Source organism: Columba livia, chromosome 1 (genome assembly GCF_036013475.1).
Source record: "Columba livia isolate bColLiv1 breed racing homer chromosome 1, bColLiv1.pat.W.v2, whole genome shotgun sequence".
NCBI lineage: Eukaryota > Metazoa > Chordata > Aves > Columbiformes > Columbidae > Columba > Columba livia.
Window position 1 is genome coordinate 176,115,307 of NC_088602.1, and position 16,285 is coordinate 176,131,591.

A 16,285-nucleotide genomic window follows, 5' to 3' on the forward strand; every position below is an offset into this window, starting at 1 on the left:
AGGTGTTCCTGCTCCAGTAGGAGGATTGGACTAGATTTCCTTTCGAGGTCCCTTCCAATCCCAAACATTCTGTGATTCTGTGAAGGACAGGTGATGCACTTGCAGGTTCTGATTTAAATGCCCTGCCTAAGTTCCTGGAAGCAGCTCGTCCAGGAAACATTTCCCATGGCTGGGCAGCAGTGACACAGCCTGTACCTTGATGGGAGGGTGCAGAAGCCTGGGTAGTCACAGCCTTCACTGGACACTTGTCATTTTTCAGGAGCAGAATGCAGCCCACTCGTCACACACTAGTGTTCCTTGTCAATAGGAAGTTAAGTTCTTCAGAAGATGTACATCTACAAGCACAACTACTGCTGGCCAGGCTTGTACCAGTGTCAAAAATAGCAAACTCTACTGAGGGATCCTATCCCTACTGCATTTTTTTTTTGTTATCAATGGAACAAGTAACAACAACAACAACAAAGCTGCTTAGAGCACAGAAAATCAGCCACAACAGCACCCAGCAGTTAACCTGCTCCTAAAACCCCTCTGTAAGCAATTCTGCTCAGTTCCCAGAACAATCTGTTCTGGAATTTGACTCTCTTTACTGTTAGAAAGATTTTTTCCAAACTCATAGTCTGGACTGTTTTGTGCACTACAATTTATATTCATGATCTCTAATCCTTTCACCACAGATGTGGTGGTGTGCGCTGATACTCTCTAACAGCCCTTAGTTGAGCAAAGACTTTTGCTCCCCCTTTCTTCCAGTCTTCTTCCTGCCAACTCCTATTTTTCCCAGTCCCCATCGGATGAGTTTTCCAGACTCTAGCCAGTCTTTTTTTTCATCCCTAATTTAACTTGAGGTAGCCAGTGTATATATTTTTTTTCTAATTTTTATGGGCAAACCAGTTTAAAAGTGCTCATCTTCGTGCTGGACACAGTTTCACCACACTTTCGTCTGCACAGCCCAGGGTGTGCATCCCTCCCACTGATATCCAGGTCCCTGGCTGGAAGCCCTCACTGGTTTAGCTAGCCAGATGTGGCCAGCCAGATGTGGTTAGCCAGAGCAACAGCCATTCCCTCTCAGGCTGGAATTTCACAGTAACAGCAGGCTATGCAACTCAGCAATGTGCTTAGTAATAGTCGTTCTTTAATTTTACCCAAACAAGTTTATGCAACTGCACTTTATTCCACATCTTCCCTTCTTTTAGGCTTTGAGCTTAAAAAAACAATATCCCCAAAGTAAACTTTTCTATTCAGCCTTTTAAATCCTTGTCATAGTACCATATCCAAAATTATTCTACAATTAGCACTTCTACAGTGATTAAAACGGCACTGATTGAGCTCCACCAGTGGACTGTTCCATACCCACCAGGGACTAGGAACTTTGCCCGTTACAGAGAACTCCTTTTGCTCCAAACACGTTATCAGCGGAGTGGTTAAAATAAGTAAAAAGGATTGGTGGCTCTACCCCATTGCCTGCGCTAGTGATTTCGCTATATGGGACATGTTTTCTGGAGAGCTGACTAATGCAAGCTAAGCTGCAATTTGATACTTTAGATTTCAGGCTGTATATTGTACTTATGAGGAAATAAAAAGTATAAGGTAATACTGAAATTAACAGAAAATGAAATTATGGAAGGACACAGAAGTAAGTACACACTGTACAGTCAGTGGTTGATGATGTATTTATGTCATTAAGTCATTCACTCATGCATTTTCACAATACATATGAGGACAGGTTTGTTCAAGTAAAAGATAATATACTAAGCTAAACCCCTGAAAACAGTAAACCAACCTCAGGAGGAAGAACCAGATATTACTTTCTATTACTTCTTTTGGCAAATCAGTAGCATGACTGATAGTATCAGGACACTTAATTTGAGCCAAAAATTGATAATACCATACACTACGCTTTGATGTGAAAAGTGTATTTGCTTCATAAGAACATAATCAGCAGATTATGAACTGATTGCTTCAAGTTTCTTAGCTACTGCTTAGTTAAAATTGCTTTAGAGAAAGAAATTTTAACAAGATGAAGGTTACTGATGCATTTAGCAACACTAAAACCAGCAATGTTTAAAATGAAGAGAAAATAGAACAGAAAACATTTTCAAACATGTAAAAGAATGCCGCACATACTTCAATATACAGACTATATTGTTACTACAGTGATCTTTCTTTTTCAGACTGCTTCAGTATGAAGTTGAAAATTATATATTCCAACTAACACTTGATTTCTTTCAAAATTAAGAAAGTTGCAAACAACAAAGTGTTACAGACATAATATTGTAGAAAAACACAATTTATGCACAGTTTGAGAGCCCAATTCTTTTAACACTTAGGCATGTGTTTTACTGACACTCAGTGATACTGCGGACATGAATGAACAGATGTACAAGCAGGCATTAAAACATTCCAGTTAGACACGATTCCAGTATTTTAAAACAAACAGTTAAGAATGCCACGGCTAACCATGCAAAAACACGTAACAAATTGTTGCACACCTTTTGCATAGCTAGATTTTTTGGGGGACAAAGCTTGCGAAGTCAGAAGCTGCTCACATGGATGTAAAAATATCTGAGTTTCCTTTTAGTACTTGATTCTCATCTCGGACATCAAGGCAGTGAATTTCCTCTTCTTCTAACAATAAAAGAATCAACTATAAATGTCATAAGTTTCTATTCAAGATTTTTTTTTTTTTAATTGAAACATTTTGTATTCTGACCTGGACAGATAAGCAGGGAAAAAGCATCACAAAACTACCAGGTGCTGTCACAGGGTACCACTGTTTAGTTTATACCTATATGCTTCACCATTAAGTATGGAAAATCATAAATATAGTTGGTCCAGCTCTTCTTACAGATGTAACACAGCCATTAGAAGTGCTACTGGACACCATTGAACATCCATGGCCATGTTTCCACAAGGAAAGAATGAGGTCTGCAATTATTTGTGTGCTCTTCATCTGAAACAAATAAGTACACCTGTAGTATTCAATCCAAGTGAGGGATGTTTTCTGAGATTGTGTCTGTTTTCCTCTTTCTCCTCTCCTACATATTTTGGAGCAGGCTCTATAATTCTGCAACTCTGCAACCCAGTCATGTAGTACTGAAAGTAACAACCACTGATACTGGGAAATAAATATATAGTGTTCCTACATTTTCCACCTAAGTTTAATATCTCAGTTGTAAGTCAGCACTGGGTGTGGTGCCTTTTCAAGATCTAGACTGGTAACTTATTTTTCCAATGTTCAGTCACCACTGAGGCTGATGCTTAGGGACATAGTTTAGTGCCAGACTTAGGTTATGGTTGGACTTGATGATCTTGAGGGTCTCTTCCAACCAAAACGATTCTATGATTCTACCTGGTCTACTGACTGCCCACAAATTCTCCTAATGTTGACTTCTAACCTTCTAAAAAACTTTATTCCTGAAAACAGGATTCTGAAAATGCTATTTTATTTTAAGAACCCACTTCTCTGGTGGTGAGCAACAAGATTCCAGAGAAATTCTGAAAATGCTGTAATCTTAAAAAAAAAGGAATTTCTACATTCAGTCTGACAACCTGGAGTGCAAAACTTCCATATACAGAGCAGTCAAATCATTACAGACAACGTGGCACCAAATATGGAGAACAACTTAAAACTATTGTGAATTTGTTTTCTGAAGTAGATGTAGACTAACAGTTTGGATGTGAAGGAAAGAGAAATACATTTCCACTCGGGTCCTATCTGTGCTTTTAGTCCCTATTCCCGCTTATTTAAAGAGATCTTTAAAACAATCATCATGTTCTGTGATTATCAGAGTCTTTTCTGCTAGACTCCAAAATAATAGTGGTGGTTAAGGGAAACTCAAAACACCATTTAAAGACTATTGATAAAGTTTAGAGTTCTGCACATCCTCTTGCAATAAAGACTAAATTTCATTCTGAGAAAAGGGGCAATATTCAAAGCAAACAAATGTCAATTTCATCAATGACACTTTTGCCTTTAGGGCTTCAGACATCCTCCAAGGGGCTAAGTTCCCTGCCAGGAATAATGCTATCCTAACATTGACCAAAAAAAGACATATATTTCTTTTATATTTACATATTATACATATTTACATTTTTTCAATATTACATTTGCAGAGGGGAAAAAAACCCCTGGATACAGATTTATTATCTGCCTTTAAAAGTCCTACAAGTTATTTTTTCCCTTTGAAAAAATTTACAAGTCCTCTTCAGGTCCTTTGAAAGCTAGATACAGTCCACGTTCCACAGGCCACCATCCTTAGTCAAAGCACCAAATCTAAAATGAAAAAACAATCTATTCTTAGGTGACTGACTAGATTATAGAAGAAATCCTTAATTTGTTATAATTTAGTTGTGGGTTCTTCTTTTCCACAGCCACACGCCAACACAGGCATTTTTATCTAACTTTCGTATGTGAAAAGAAGACAGAAGAGAGGATATTATGCTCCCAGTATGGGACTGGGAACAGAACAAAACTAATTCAGCTTGAAGCCACGCTCAGCTCTATCAGCAATTGACCCTGAAGCTTTCAGAGATAATTATTTTAATATATTTTATCATCATGAGAAAAAAAGCAAAGTCAGTATGTACGTGATAGCGACAATACCCTCTCAGGATTATAAGAAATCTGCTTAAATAAAGTGAAGAGGTCAACAATCTGAAAACTGCAAAAATTGTTCATTCGGATTGGTATAATTCCACAGTCATTAAAAATTATGTCTAAAAACAAGGAGTTAAAAGACACCACTGGATTGCTACAAAAGTACTGTGCTTAATTCAGAATTAATCTGTCTGTGCAAGAGATATTTTTATTAGCTAAACATAAGTAACATGAAACAACAATGCCACAACTGCTGTGTCAGAATGATCTTACAGTAACGTTTCAAGCTTTTGAATATTTTTTTGTTTTGTTACACCAACTGGGTCTACAAAATGTACCAAATTAAGCCTGTTCCTAGTATCAGCCCAAACAGGGAAAACAATTGCTTGCCTTTCCAAAATGTGATTGTTCTCAGCCAGCTGTTTAACAACCCCTTCCATTTCTTCCTTTAGCTTCTTCATGCTGTAGTAACAAGAAGCGCAAGAAAGGTTACAGTTTTGATAGGGACAATTATCTGCTATGATCACTCACCATCGCAAAGCTTTCAGCAACTCGTCATTACATACAAAATAAGGGACAGATAACATGCTGGTTATTTACTGAAAGTGACAGATGATATATTAGTGTTGTCCCTTACTCGCTTCTAAATCCATACCACCACTTTAGCGATACGAAGTTTTTTCTGCAATACAAAATTCTTGGTCTTAACACAGCAACCACTGAGTCAACAATTCACCTCTATAACAGGTACGGAATACTACATCAATCCAATTAAGAAATTCTTACCCAAGAGTCATTTCCACTAATGTGTTTGAACTTGGATAAACTGTATTCATTGTATGTTTCATGCCACTGGAAACTGCGAACATCTTCTGTGGCAGAGCATCTTGTAACTGTAATAGATAAAAAGGAAATGTAAGTTACAATAGAAGTTGTCATCTTGATGCCCACCTTAAATCCTTTAACTTCTCCATTGCTATGATGCCTCACAAAATCATTACAGTAGTACGGCAGCTGATATTCCCCAAGTTGAGACTGTCATGGCAAGTTTTGTACTGACACTACCTAGGGTTCCCTGATTTGTTCCGTCTTATGCTGTCACACCAAACTCTCAAAAGGAAGATTATCTGTTATGTTTGTAGATATCCTAAGGCAATAGGATCCTAATCAATACCTGACTTCGGTAGTGCTACTAAAATACAAGCAAATAACAAGTAAAATGCTGCTCTCCACCATTCCCTAATTACTTTTACACCTGTCAGGTGCTTTTCTTCAATTTATATGTTCTTTATAAAGAAGAATAGTTTTACTGCAGTTTTGGTAAGCTTGCATCCTGCAGAGTCACTGTACAAATTTTAACAAAACGCTTTCATTCATGTCACCAGGAGCATTAGTTTAGCATGTATCCCCTAATCTTGAATACAGGAGTAGTGTTTTTATGCTTTGTAAGAGTATTAAGATAATCCTCCAGGTGCTCAGATAACATTATGGTAACAGTTACATAGAACACTTCTCAATTAAGCCACATCCATTTGCACAGATTTTTTGCGGGGAACGCTAATACTACCCCCCCCCCCCCAAATCCCCAAAACAACAACAACAACAACAAAAAAAACAACCCCCAAATCGAGTCAGCATTCAGAAAAATCAAACCACTCTCTACGCCACTCCAACACCAGCAATGAAGCTACTATAGACAAAATGCAAATAAATAAATGCAGCCCTATAGTTTAATACAACTGCATTAATGTATGACTCACTATAAACCACAGTACTGATATTAAACAACATGGAATAGTCTTTTATCTATGCAAACACTTTACATAATTTTGAAGCATTCTACCTCATTGATATAATCCTGGTATTTGGATACCTCTTCTTCAATATCAAAGCACTGGTTGGTGAGAGCCAGTAACTGCTTCCTTATGTGAAGCATTTTCCTAAAAGAAAATAAGTTTTCTTTTAAAAGCTTCTTTTTATAAAGTGGTGCAGTGAACATTACCAAATACTAAAGAAATCAATAGCTTGCCTTGTCCAGTCCTCAGCCTTGTCCAAAAATGTATCATACTTGCTGACACATTCATCTTTGAATAGTGCTATGGCTTTTGTTGCGTGCAAACACAGCTTCTGCCTGCAACACAGAAACAACCAGAATACTGTTATACTGCTTTCAAAACCCCGTTCCTCTAATTTACTTTCTGAAACTTGAAGAAAACTTATGTGGACTTAAAATCCCTTCAGCCAACTTTATTCATGCTGTTGTAATGCATGAAAAATCAACACACTGCACGAACTGACAGTCTATGTTTCAAAAACATAACATTTTTTTTCTCCCTAGTAGGGAGAAAAAAAATATTTGAAGCATTTACTTGCAATTATTTGTATACTAACAAATGGTCAAATGTATTCTCTGAGTCAGTATTTATCTGAGCAAGTACATTTAAGGAAAAGGGATTCTAAATGGAAAGGACAAAAATCCTTATTATTTCTTATTTGCCTTCTGCACACACTAGGAACTTCCAGCATACACAAATAATCCTTCGTGCTGAGTAAGATACATGCAAGAGAAAAACTGCATTTTTGTGTCAGCTTAGATTTATGATAGTAGAAAAAGAAAGCACATATAGAGACAAGGACAGGAAAACAAAACAAACCCCAATTGTGGTCAGCGTTGCAGACTGTAATCCCAGTGTAACTGCCTCACCATGCTGTGCACTGCACTAAGGGGTATTGGGACACTAGTCTAACACCTGCTTCTGGTACCTCATTAAGTATTGCACGATAGCTATCGGTTAATCCAATTGTCACTTGAGTTTAGCTGGATTGTCATCAGGCATACATAATGTATCATTCACCCAGAAAAAAAATACTCTGAATTGAGTGCTGCTCCCTTGCTTATCTAGTGGTGAATATTACAAAAGGCCAGTCTCTGTTGCTAATGGCACCATGTTCTTAACACAAACCGCTGCCATTTCTCTCTGTGACCAATCCAGTAAAAGAAGATATAGTTAGGATCTCAAAGATACCTGAACAATTCCAAGGAGACACTTGTGTTAGGAAACATACCAGTACTCAAAACCATGAAAGTGAAGCCTATTTATTTACTCACATATTAATGCACTGGCACAGTTTGCATGGTAGAAAAAACCCTAAAATTTCTTTAGTCTGCCCAAGGTAGTGCAGTTTTAAAATGAGCTGTGGATTGCATCCCAATGTTTGCCTGTTTTACAACTATATCCTTAAGAACATACGTCTGGAAATTATCGCTTGCATTATCTCTCGCATTAAGTCCATTCCCTTGCAGGGCAATGACGTGTCCAAGTCTCCATCAGTGTATCCAGATCTGTCTTACAGGTTTCCTGCCCCTACTGTCCTTTATCTTGGGGCAATCTCCCCCCGGCTTGGCAGTTAACCCATTTATCTTTCACTATGGGAAAATCAAGTGGCATGTTTGTGAGAACACCAGCACCTTCTGCACATCAGCCTTCTAGCTGTAATTGTCAGTGAAGCCACACTAGTGGTAGCAACAGCAATAATTTTTAGAAAATGACAGAAGCAGGGTCTAAATTCATATAGCACTCAGCAAAGTATAGGGAACCCACTCAACTGACCAGCCACTAGGAAAACAATTACTTAAATATAAGCATCTAGCATCATTTGAGATGCACAGAGATACCCTGCCCTGCTTCTGTCTACCCAGAAAGGTGCAGGTTTCCCATTTGTCTTGTGTCCTACCTCCCAGCCTCAGAGCACGTCTCAGATACCTCAGGGCCACTTAAACAGTATTAGACATCTGAGCATGAGGAACTGGATCGATACTGAGACCAGCACAGCAGCATGAGCAGAGCAGCTGTTCACAGTTGCTCAAGACTTCGTCAGCAGGGTCAGTTGAGCCTGATGGGAGCCCAGATACCCAGGTTACACACAATGTGGCCACCTCTCATAAGTGACAATTTTAAGCAGGCATGGAGAACTGCATTAAAATTTATTTTTTGTGCTATATTTCCTAGAAGATTAAGTAATTCTAGAATTTCATTCAGCTAGCCCATATTTTATTTATCTGTAGAAAATTATCTCCATCTTAGTTACAATGTCACTTTACACTTACTGAGGGCTTTTCCAACCTTAAAAAACAGGGGGACAAAAAAAGTGCATCCTGCAAGACAGTTACACCTAGATAGCAAACAGGTATTTCTCATCTACATTTAAAAGGTCTGCCAAGTGAAGGAACTCAGTTGCCAGAAAGCACCCTATTACCATATGCTGACACCACTATGTATTTAGGATATTTAAAGGAAATTTTTTAAAAAGCAATCCTAAAGTTATAATGTACAACACAAAAATCAACAGAAGAGGTTATTGGCAAAAGCACCTGAAGGACCTGAAAGCAATCATGGTATTTCCCAAAGGTAACATGAAAACTTACTTGTCAAACTTGTGAATTTGTTCTTCATTATAAGGAAGCCCTAGGATCAGAGCAGATGACAGACATTACCAGTTTAATTCTGTTAGTTTATTTATGTAAAACTCCACTAAATTTACTCATTTTCTATATGGTTTCCTTCTCCTATCCTGATAGGGAAAAGTGGTCATTTACTTTTTTTTTCCTCCTCTTCAGTCTTGCAATTCAAATTTCTGAGATTAATAGTGGCATTTCATTCAGATGGGCTTTAAGACAGTACCTCACCAAGAAGGACGTACAGATATATTCACTGTTGCCGACTAACTCTCCATTCCTACTATAGATATCCTAGTGGAACAAGGACTGACCTGTCCTTTATCTTACAGTTTATATTAAAAGTGAATCAAATAAGTTACTTACTTCGTTCTGCTTTGTCTTTTTTGAACTGATAATAAATATCTGTGATGGAACACAGCAGCACCTGCAGCCTTTCTGGACTAGAGTGACAAAAGGAAGAAAATGAGATATTTTATATACAAACTTAAGTAGCTATTAAGGAGCTTTATGAACTACAACTCATGTAGAATTCAATAGATATTAAAATAATTAATACAGTTACTCACTTTCTGTCCTTTGGATGCATGCCTTCCTGATTTGCCCAGGTGTCAGTCAGTAAACCACCAGGAGAAAGTTTGTTTTTGATGTCTTGAAGACTAGTTTCTATTGTGCCCTGCGAGCTGGAGAGCTACATAAGAGCAAGAAAGTTCAATCTTACCACTGGGTAAAGTAAAAAATTAGTGAGGATGAAAACAGGCTGAGCACATTAATACAAGAGACTCATTTGTTTCACTGACCTTCATTAAAGAAATATGCCTAATTATCTGCCTAGGCTTTGCTAAAAGTAGAAAAAACACAGTTCTATAAAAGAATGAGTCATCTTTGATGCTGGAATTTCTGTTAGTTAATATTTATTTTCTTCCAACAATAAGTTTCTACCTTTCATATATTCCCTATTTACTTCCACACTTGTTCTCTTGTTTTGTTAAGAATTCATATAATGAATACCCACACAAATCATACCTTTCCTTCAAAATAAAAATGCACTAATCATCTTTTACTTTTAGACTGGAGAACTTTAGGACAGCAGTGTGTAAAGTTACTTTCAGCTTTTCCTTACTTGTCTGGAAACTTGATGCAAATTTCAAAGCCCATCATTCTGAAGTGTGTCCCTGTATCATTCTAGAAAGCCAATGAAGTAGTTCAATAGAAGGGAAAAAATCTACAGAGTAAAATATGTTTCACGATCATAATTTTTGGCTTGAGTATGATAGAAAATTAGACTGTATTTTCAGGAACTGATTATTTTCACCACCCTGGCCATTCAATCTGTTTTCAGGAAAATATCCACATCTCAGTACGGGCATTTTAACAACCTTTGGCAGTCTAGAACTGATTTCAAAAATTCAGAGTTGTTATTCACAGATAAACCTGTGTTAACATGCATCCAGTGTTTTCTTTAGAAACAGCATTCTGAGAATGACAGAGGTTTGTAAGATACTTACTCGCAACAGTTTTGTGTGTATCTCTGAAATTTCATCCACTTCTGGTGCTTCCAAGTTCATCTGTATCAAATTCTCGTATCTGAGCAAATAAAAAAAAAAAGCACATTTAGAGAAGAAAATGAACGAGCAGTGAGGAGACTGAAAATATTCCTTGTATCTACAGATTAACCATAACTACCTTTTGTTTTATACAAAATACTGTCTCTGTCAAGCAGCATCCACGAAACACTGACAACCTTAAGTGGACATTAATAATGGAAACATTTTCGTTATGAAAACAAAGTCCTTGATTTTTTTTCTATATTTGAACTGTTAAAAAGAAGTTTGAAACTTCCGTTCCTGACTTCTTTATTCTGTTCTCATTATTTGTCCTTGACTGGTTGTGGAAAACTATTTTCTCTCATCAATTTTAAAAGGTTACCACACTAAAGTTACTTGAAGTAGTCAATAACACACAACAAACTAATATTCCAGCGCTCTTCTGTGGAAACTTCTTGGAAAGGCTGAGTTACCAAAACCTTGGGTTGGTTGAGTTACCAGAACTTTAAAGGCTGAGTTTGTAGCACCATCTGTTCATATCAATACTTTCCATAGGACCAGAGTTCAAAGTGCCAAATAAATCATTTGGGACAATATTTTTCCTGCTGAGTCTCAGGCACATTTTATTTTTAAAAACGCTATCAAAACCAGCTCAGCTGCTTTCAAAAAAATACATACTTTGCTCAGGTTCAGTACTTTACCTTTTCAACTAAAAGGTTTGCATTGTCATGCTTTAAAGCACCCTTGAAAAGGGAGGACAAACAAGAGGGCATGTCCTTTGCTAACACCATAAAAGTCTTCTGAAGTCGAATAAACTGAAAATCCTGCCCCTTCCTAACAGGCCAAAACACCACGTGCAAACACAAAGCAAATTTCTGTTCACAAAAACTACTCCAGTTTGCAAGCGAACATAATTTTTGTTTCAATCCCTGCTCTGGGATACTGCTGAAAGCACTAGAATCACAAATCAGAATATACAGCCGTTTCTTCTGAGCTCTAAGCAGTTTTCTCCTGTGGGCACCAGGCAGGACGCAGGAAGAAGCTGTCTGAACCAAATACAAAGCGAACAAGAACCAGCTCTGTCAACTAGTGTAAACTGGCTTGATGAGGAGTTTGGATTACAGCCCTAATGATTTGTAACTAGGCCACACAGGTATACTGTTATCTTGCTAGTTATCAACTTTGCTACAGTTTCACTGTTGTTGGTTTTTTGTTATGTTTTGGTTTTTAAAACAAGTACCTTAAAGCCCAGGGGTGTCAGTTTGCACATGTCTGGCACACACAGGGCAACTCTGACAAATCCTTGGGCATCCACAGTCACTACATAGAACCTGTTCAATTCACACATGCATGTGGCTTAAGTTTACTCTTAAGTCTACTCTGCAAACCCCATGGCTCTGCATTTGTGCTTTAATCACCTTGTGAGCATCTACATTTTCAGAGCAGCCTGGAGGCAAGTTCAGAGAATCCTAAGACCAGGACAGCATTTGGAGGAGACTGGCAGTAGCATGAATAGTAAAACAACTACCCACAGGAGAATCCTGTAAAGAACTGGGGTTTAAAGTTTGTATCCAACTGCATGACATACCTTCAAGACAGAGATAACGCTAGTTTGTGGAAAGACTGAATAAAACGCCGCAAGGACACTTTAATTTGACCGAGAATTGGACATTGAGTGAGACTCGGGGGTGAAACAAATATCGGGAGAGAGAAAAAAAATGAAATTTGGGAGGAGAATTCAACAGTGCAATCCCACTTCCTACAGACAGCACTTGACCGAAAAAGGTAGAGCAGAAAAGTCTGGAAAACATTTGCTTCCTTGGACTGGAAGACAAGAGAAATAAACATCCTCTGCCATCTTTGAAACTTGCGAGTCTGCTACACTAAGAGATAACAATTCTTTAGTTGCTCCTTATTATAAATTTTGTCAGTTTTAAAGAAAGCACTCTAAAAAACTTTCTACTACATGTCCATATGGGCGACAGTGAGACTCTGTGACACAGACCTCTACTGTTTGAATCAACCAAAACAGACAAAAGTAACGCAATAGCCAAGCACTTGAAAAAAATTACAAAAGTGCAATTTCCTGCACAGCTTACTTTTGGTATCCCTGTGTGCATACACTGTGATATACTAATGCAGCTTTGTTTTTTAGTTGGTGGGGCTTGGTTTGGTTTGGATTTGGTGGTTTTTTTTTTTGTTTGTGGGTGTTTTTTTGTTGTTGCTGTTTTGTTTTTCCTCAGCTGTTCTATGTTATACTTCAACATTAAAATTATTTCCATGAATAAAAAGCTACAGCATTAAAGCTGTGAAAGGGGCAGTATTTAGTCATCCTTAATAAACACACACAAGCCAACTCAGCAACAAAAGCACTAGAGGACTAATGAAAGCTACTCAATTCTTTGTCCAGACTTCACTGTAGCTTCTAAAGTTAACAACAGCAAATGAGCGAGTCAGAGAAGAAAGGAGAAAAAGAACACATACTCAATAGCAATTACTTGTTCCCACTAGATTAAGGAGCAAAATTAACACTCCAATTTGAGTGAAGCATATTACTAAATTTGCTTAAGTCATTGTGATCAGCAAATCCATGGAGATTCCAATTTTTTTTTTAATGCAAGACCCCTGTAAATAAACACAGCATAAAATACCACTGTCATTGAAGATGATAATGAAAAATCAATGCATTTGCTGTAGTGCTTCTACTCACATTTTTTCAGCTTTCTCAATGTTTCTGCTGCAGTAATCCAGCCTGATGACCACCTCTGTCTTTTTATGAACCAATTCGTTGTAATCATCCTTGATTATTTCACTACAAAAGTGAAGCATTAGTCTGTAACAAAAGTATTTAACTGCCATCTTACCAGCAATCAGTAATAATGTACCTACAGTAATAACTGCTAGTAAGAATTGCTTTCAGTTTCAGATGCATTAGCATATTCCTCATACAAAACTCTCTTGTGCAAGATGCTCAATTATATCTGCATGTTACCAGAGGTTAGACTTAAATTACCCACAGAAGAAAGAGAAATTGCAAATACCTAAACCTTATTGTCGGAAAAAAAGATTTTTGTTTCCTTAATGACAGAAAGAAGGAAAAAAATTCAGAAAGCCTATTTATATTCAAGTAGTAAGGAAAAACTCCCAAAGTACAGGGAGAACACATAATTACATATTGATAATCAAAGCATATCTCAATTTAAAAAAAATAATGTGCAGATTCAATCAATTGCTTACATTAGCCATTGTATTCCTTTTCGCATCAGCTCCTGGTAAAGTAGCAAAGAACTGGCAACTCTACAGGCATAACATACAATACCTGTTACTGCCTGGTGGAAAAACAAACAACATTAGCACTACTCTGGCATTCTCTTAACAATTGTTTCAAGTCAATTAATCACAACAAAGCAACATAGATTAATAAAAGAAAGAAAACATGAAGATGGTAGTTTGAAATGTGTAACTTTGCTCAAACTTTAGTCTGGAGATAACCCAACACTCATGGAGGCAGAGCTAAACACGGTATTGTGTTCTTCCAGTTTTGTTGCAATATCTGTTAGGGATGAAAATAAGTCTCTTATAAAAAAAAGTGACACCACTTACTCTCATGATTTACTTTAATTTCTGGAAAGTCAAAAGTATGTTTCTTCAGTAGTTTAGGAATTAAACATACACATTAAAACAAATATGTACAAATTTTTAAATTCTAAGGCTAGGGACCCTCTCCACCTAATTTCACTTACAAGTTTGCTGCATTACTTAGAATTGTGAACAAAGTTTCAAAAATTATAATTTTAAATATTCTGAATAATTAATATCAACTGATTACTTTCTGTTTATTAAAGACTTCTGGAATTCAAAGAGACATACACTTTGAGGACTACCATGCCTGAATACAAGGCTCCTCAGCAGCCAGTATTTTACAGGCATAGTACAAATGATGGTCACAAAGTCAAAGCACGGCAACGCACACATTCGGTTGTTTTAGAAAAATGACCAGAAGAATGAAGTATCCTCCACTTGCCTCCCACAGGTTCTGAAAGCTTGCACGAGAGGCAACAGAAATCCTACGCTTCTGCAGAGTCCTAGAGACTCCCTCTCGATTGAGACAGAGATGAAAATTATTTTCCTTACATTAGGTTTTGCACCATCACAGGGAATGTTTTGAATCTTCTCACTAACTTCAGGACTCCAAAGTGACAGGATCCTTTCCCCCCATCACTGAATTAGAGAGTAACAAAGCACTTGAACTTTAGAAAGCCATTGGGGTTTGGTTTGGGGGTTTGTTTCTGATTGTTATTTTGTTTCAATATACAAACATACTTTGTATAAAAAGTATGGCTTTAATATACTTTTCAAGTCCTTGTTAACAACTTCCATTTCAATATCATTTCAGTAGCATTATCTGAAGTATATAAATTAAAATCATAATTACTCACTTTAGCCATACTGGCATCCCCATCCAAGTCATAACGTTGATGTACTTTAGGAAGTAAAACTGAAATATAAAACAAATATCTGTATTTTCTTACTTTGCACAAGATACTTCAAAAGTCTTAATAAATTATTGGATACACTAGTATACCTTTTAGAAATGCACAGAATGGTTGGGGTTGGAAGGGACCTCTGGAGATCATCTAGTCCAAACCACCTGCTAAAGCAGGGTCACCAGAGCAGATCACACAGGAATGTGTCCAGGCAGGTTTTGAATGTCTCCAGAGAAGGAGACTCCACAACCTCTCTGGACAGCCTGTTCCAGTGCTCTGGCACCCTCAAAGTAGTTTCTCCCCATATTCAGGTGGAACCTCCTGTGCTTCAGTCTGTGCCCGTTGCCCCTCATCCTACTGTTGGGCACCACCGAAAGGAGACTGGTCCCATCCTCTTGACATCCACCCTTGAGATATTTATGAACATTTATGAGATCCCGTCTCAGCCTTCTCCAAGCTGAACAGACCCAGCTCTCTCAGTCTCTCCTCATAAGAAAGGTGCTCTAGGCCTCTAATAATCTTCACAGCCCGCCACTGGACTCTCTCCAGTAATTCCTCGTCCTTCTTAAACTGGGGATCCCAGAACTGGATGCCATACTCCAGATGTGGCCTCACCATGGCAGAGTAGAGGGGGAGGAGAACCTCATTCAACCTGCTGGTCACCCCAGGATATCGTTGACCTTCTTGGCCACAAGGGCACATTGTCGACTCACGGTCAACCTGTTGTCAACCAGAACTCCCAAGTCCTTCTCTGCAGTGCTGCTTTCCAGCGGGTCTGCCCCCAACCTGTACTGGTGCCTGGGCTTATTCCTCCCCAAGTGCAGGACCCTACACTTGCCCTTGTTGAACATCATTAGGTTCCTTCTCTGCCCAGTACTCCGCTACCTCTATACAAAAAAGCACTACTGGATATCACCCAGCTCAGCATATCTTCTCCCACAGCTGCCAATAGCAGAGTCTTAGGGAAGAATGCAAGGAGAGGGCAAAATAGAATTCTCTATCAGATTCTCCCAGCTTCGAACAATCTGTGGTTCAAGGACTTCCTGAGATCTGGTGAAACTTGTGTTTAACAAAAGCCTTGATAGTTTTTATTTTTCTTTCCTTAATTCAATGGAAGCTTTCTGAACCAATTAAAGCCTTTAACATTCACATACTACAGAAGTCTGGCAACCTAAGTATGCTTTGATTTAATGCAGGTGTC

General features: G+C 37.9%; 1 protein-coding gene across 3 annotated transcripts in view; it reads right to left on the minus strand.

The window, feature by feature from the left end:
* Window positions 1-1,644: 1,644 nt before the first annotated feature.
* TBK1 (TANK binding kinase 1) overlaps window positions 1,645-16,285 on the minus strand; it is a 30,373-nt gene continuing 15,732 nt past the window's right edge. For all 3 annotated transcript variants that reach the window (XM_065048578.1, XM_065048577.1, XM_021283963.2), the window contains 12 exons: window positions 15,037-15,095; window positions 13,835-13,926; window positions 13,308-13,409; window positions 10,559-10,637; window positions 9,620-9,741; window positions 9,417-9,493; window positions 9,021-9,060; window positions 6,624-6,725; window positions 6,438-6,534; window positions 5,381-5,487; window positions 4,985-5,056; window positions 1,645-4,270 (listed from right to left, as the gene is read on the minus strand). In XM_065048578.1, the coding sequence (XP_064904650.1) occupies window positions 4,219-4,270; window positions 4,985-5,056; window positions 5,381-5,487; window positions 6,438-6,534; window positions 6,624-6,725; window positions 9,021-9,060; window positions 9,417-9,493; window positions 9,620-9,741; window positions 10,559-10,637; window positions 13,308-13,409; window positions 13,835-13,926; window positions 15,037-15,095 (1,001 nt within the window). In that variant the 3' untranslated portion in view covers window positions 1,645-4,218. The remainder of the gene's footprint in view (window positions 4,271-4,984; window positions 5,057-5,380; window positions 5,488-6,437; window positions 6,535-6,623; window positions 6,726-9,020; window positions 9,061-9,416; window positions 9,494-9,619; window positions 9,742-10,558; window positions 10,638-13,307; window positions 13,410-13,834; window positions 13,927-15,036; window positions 15,096-16,285) is intronic.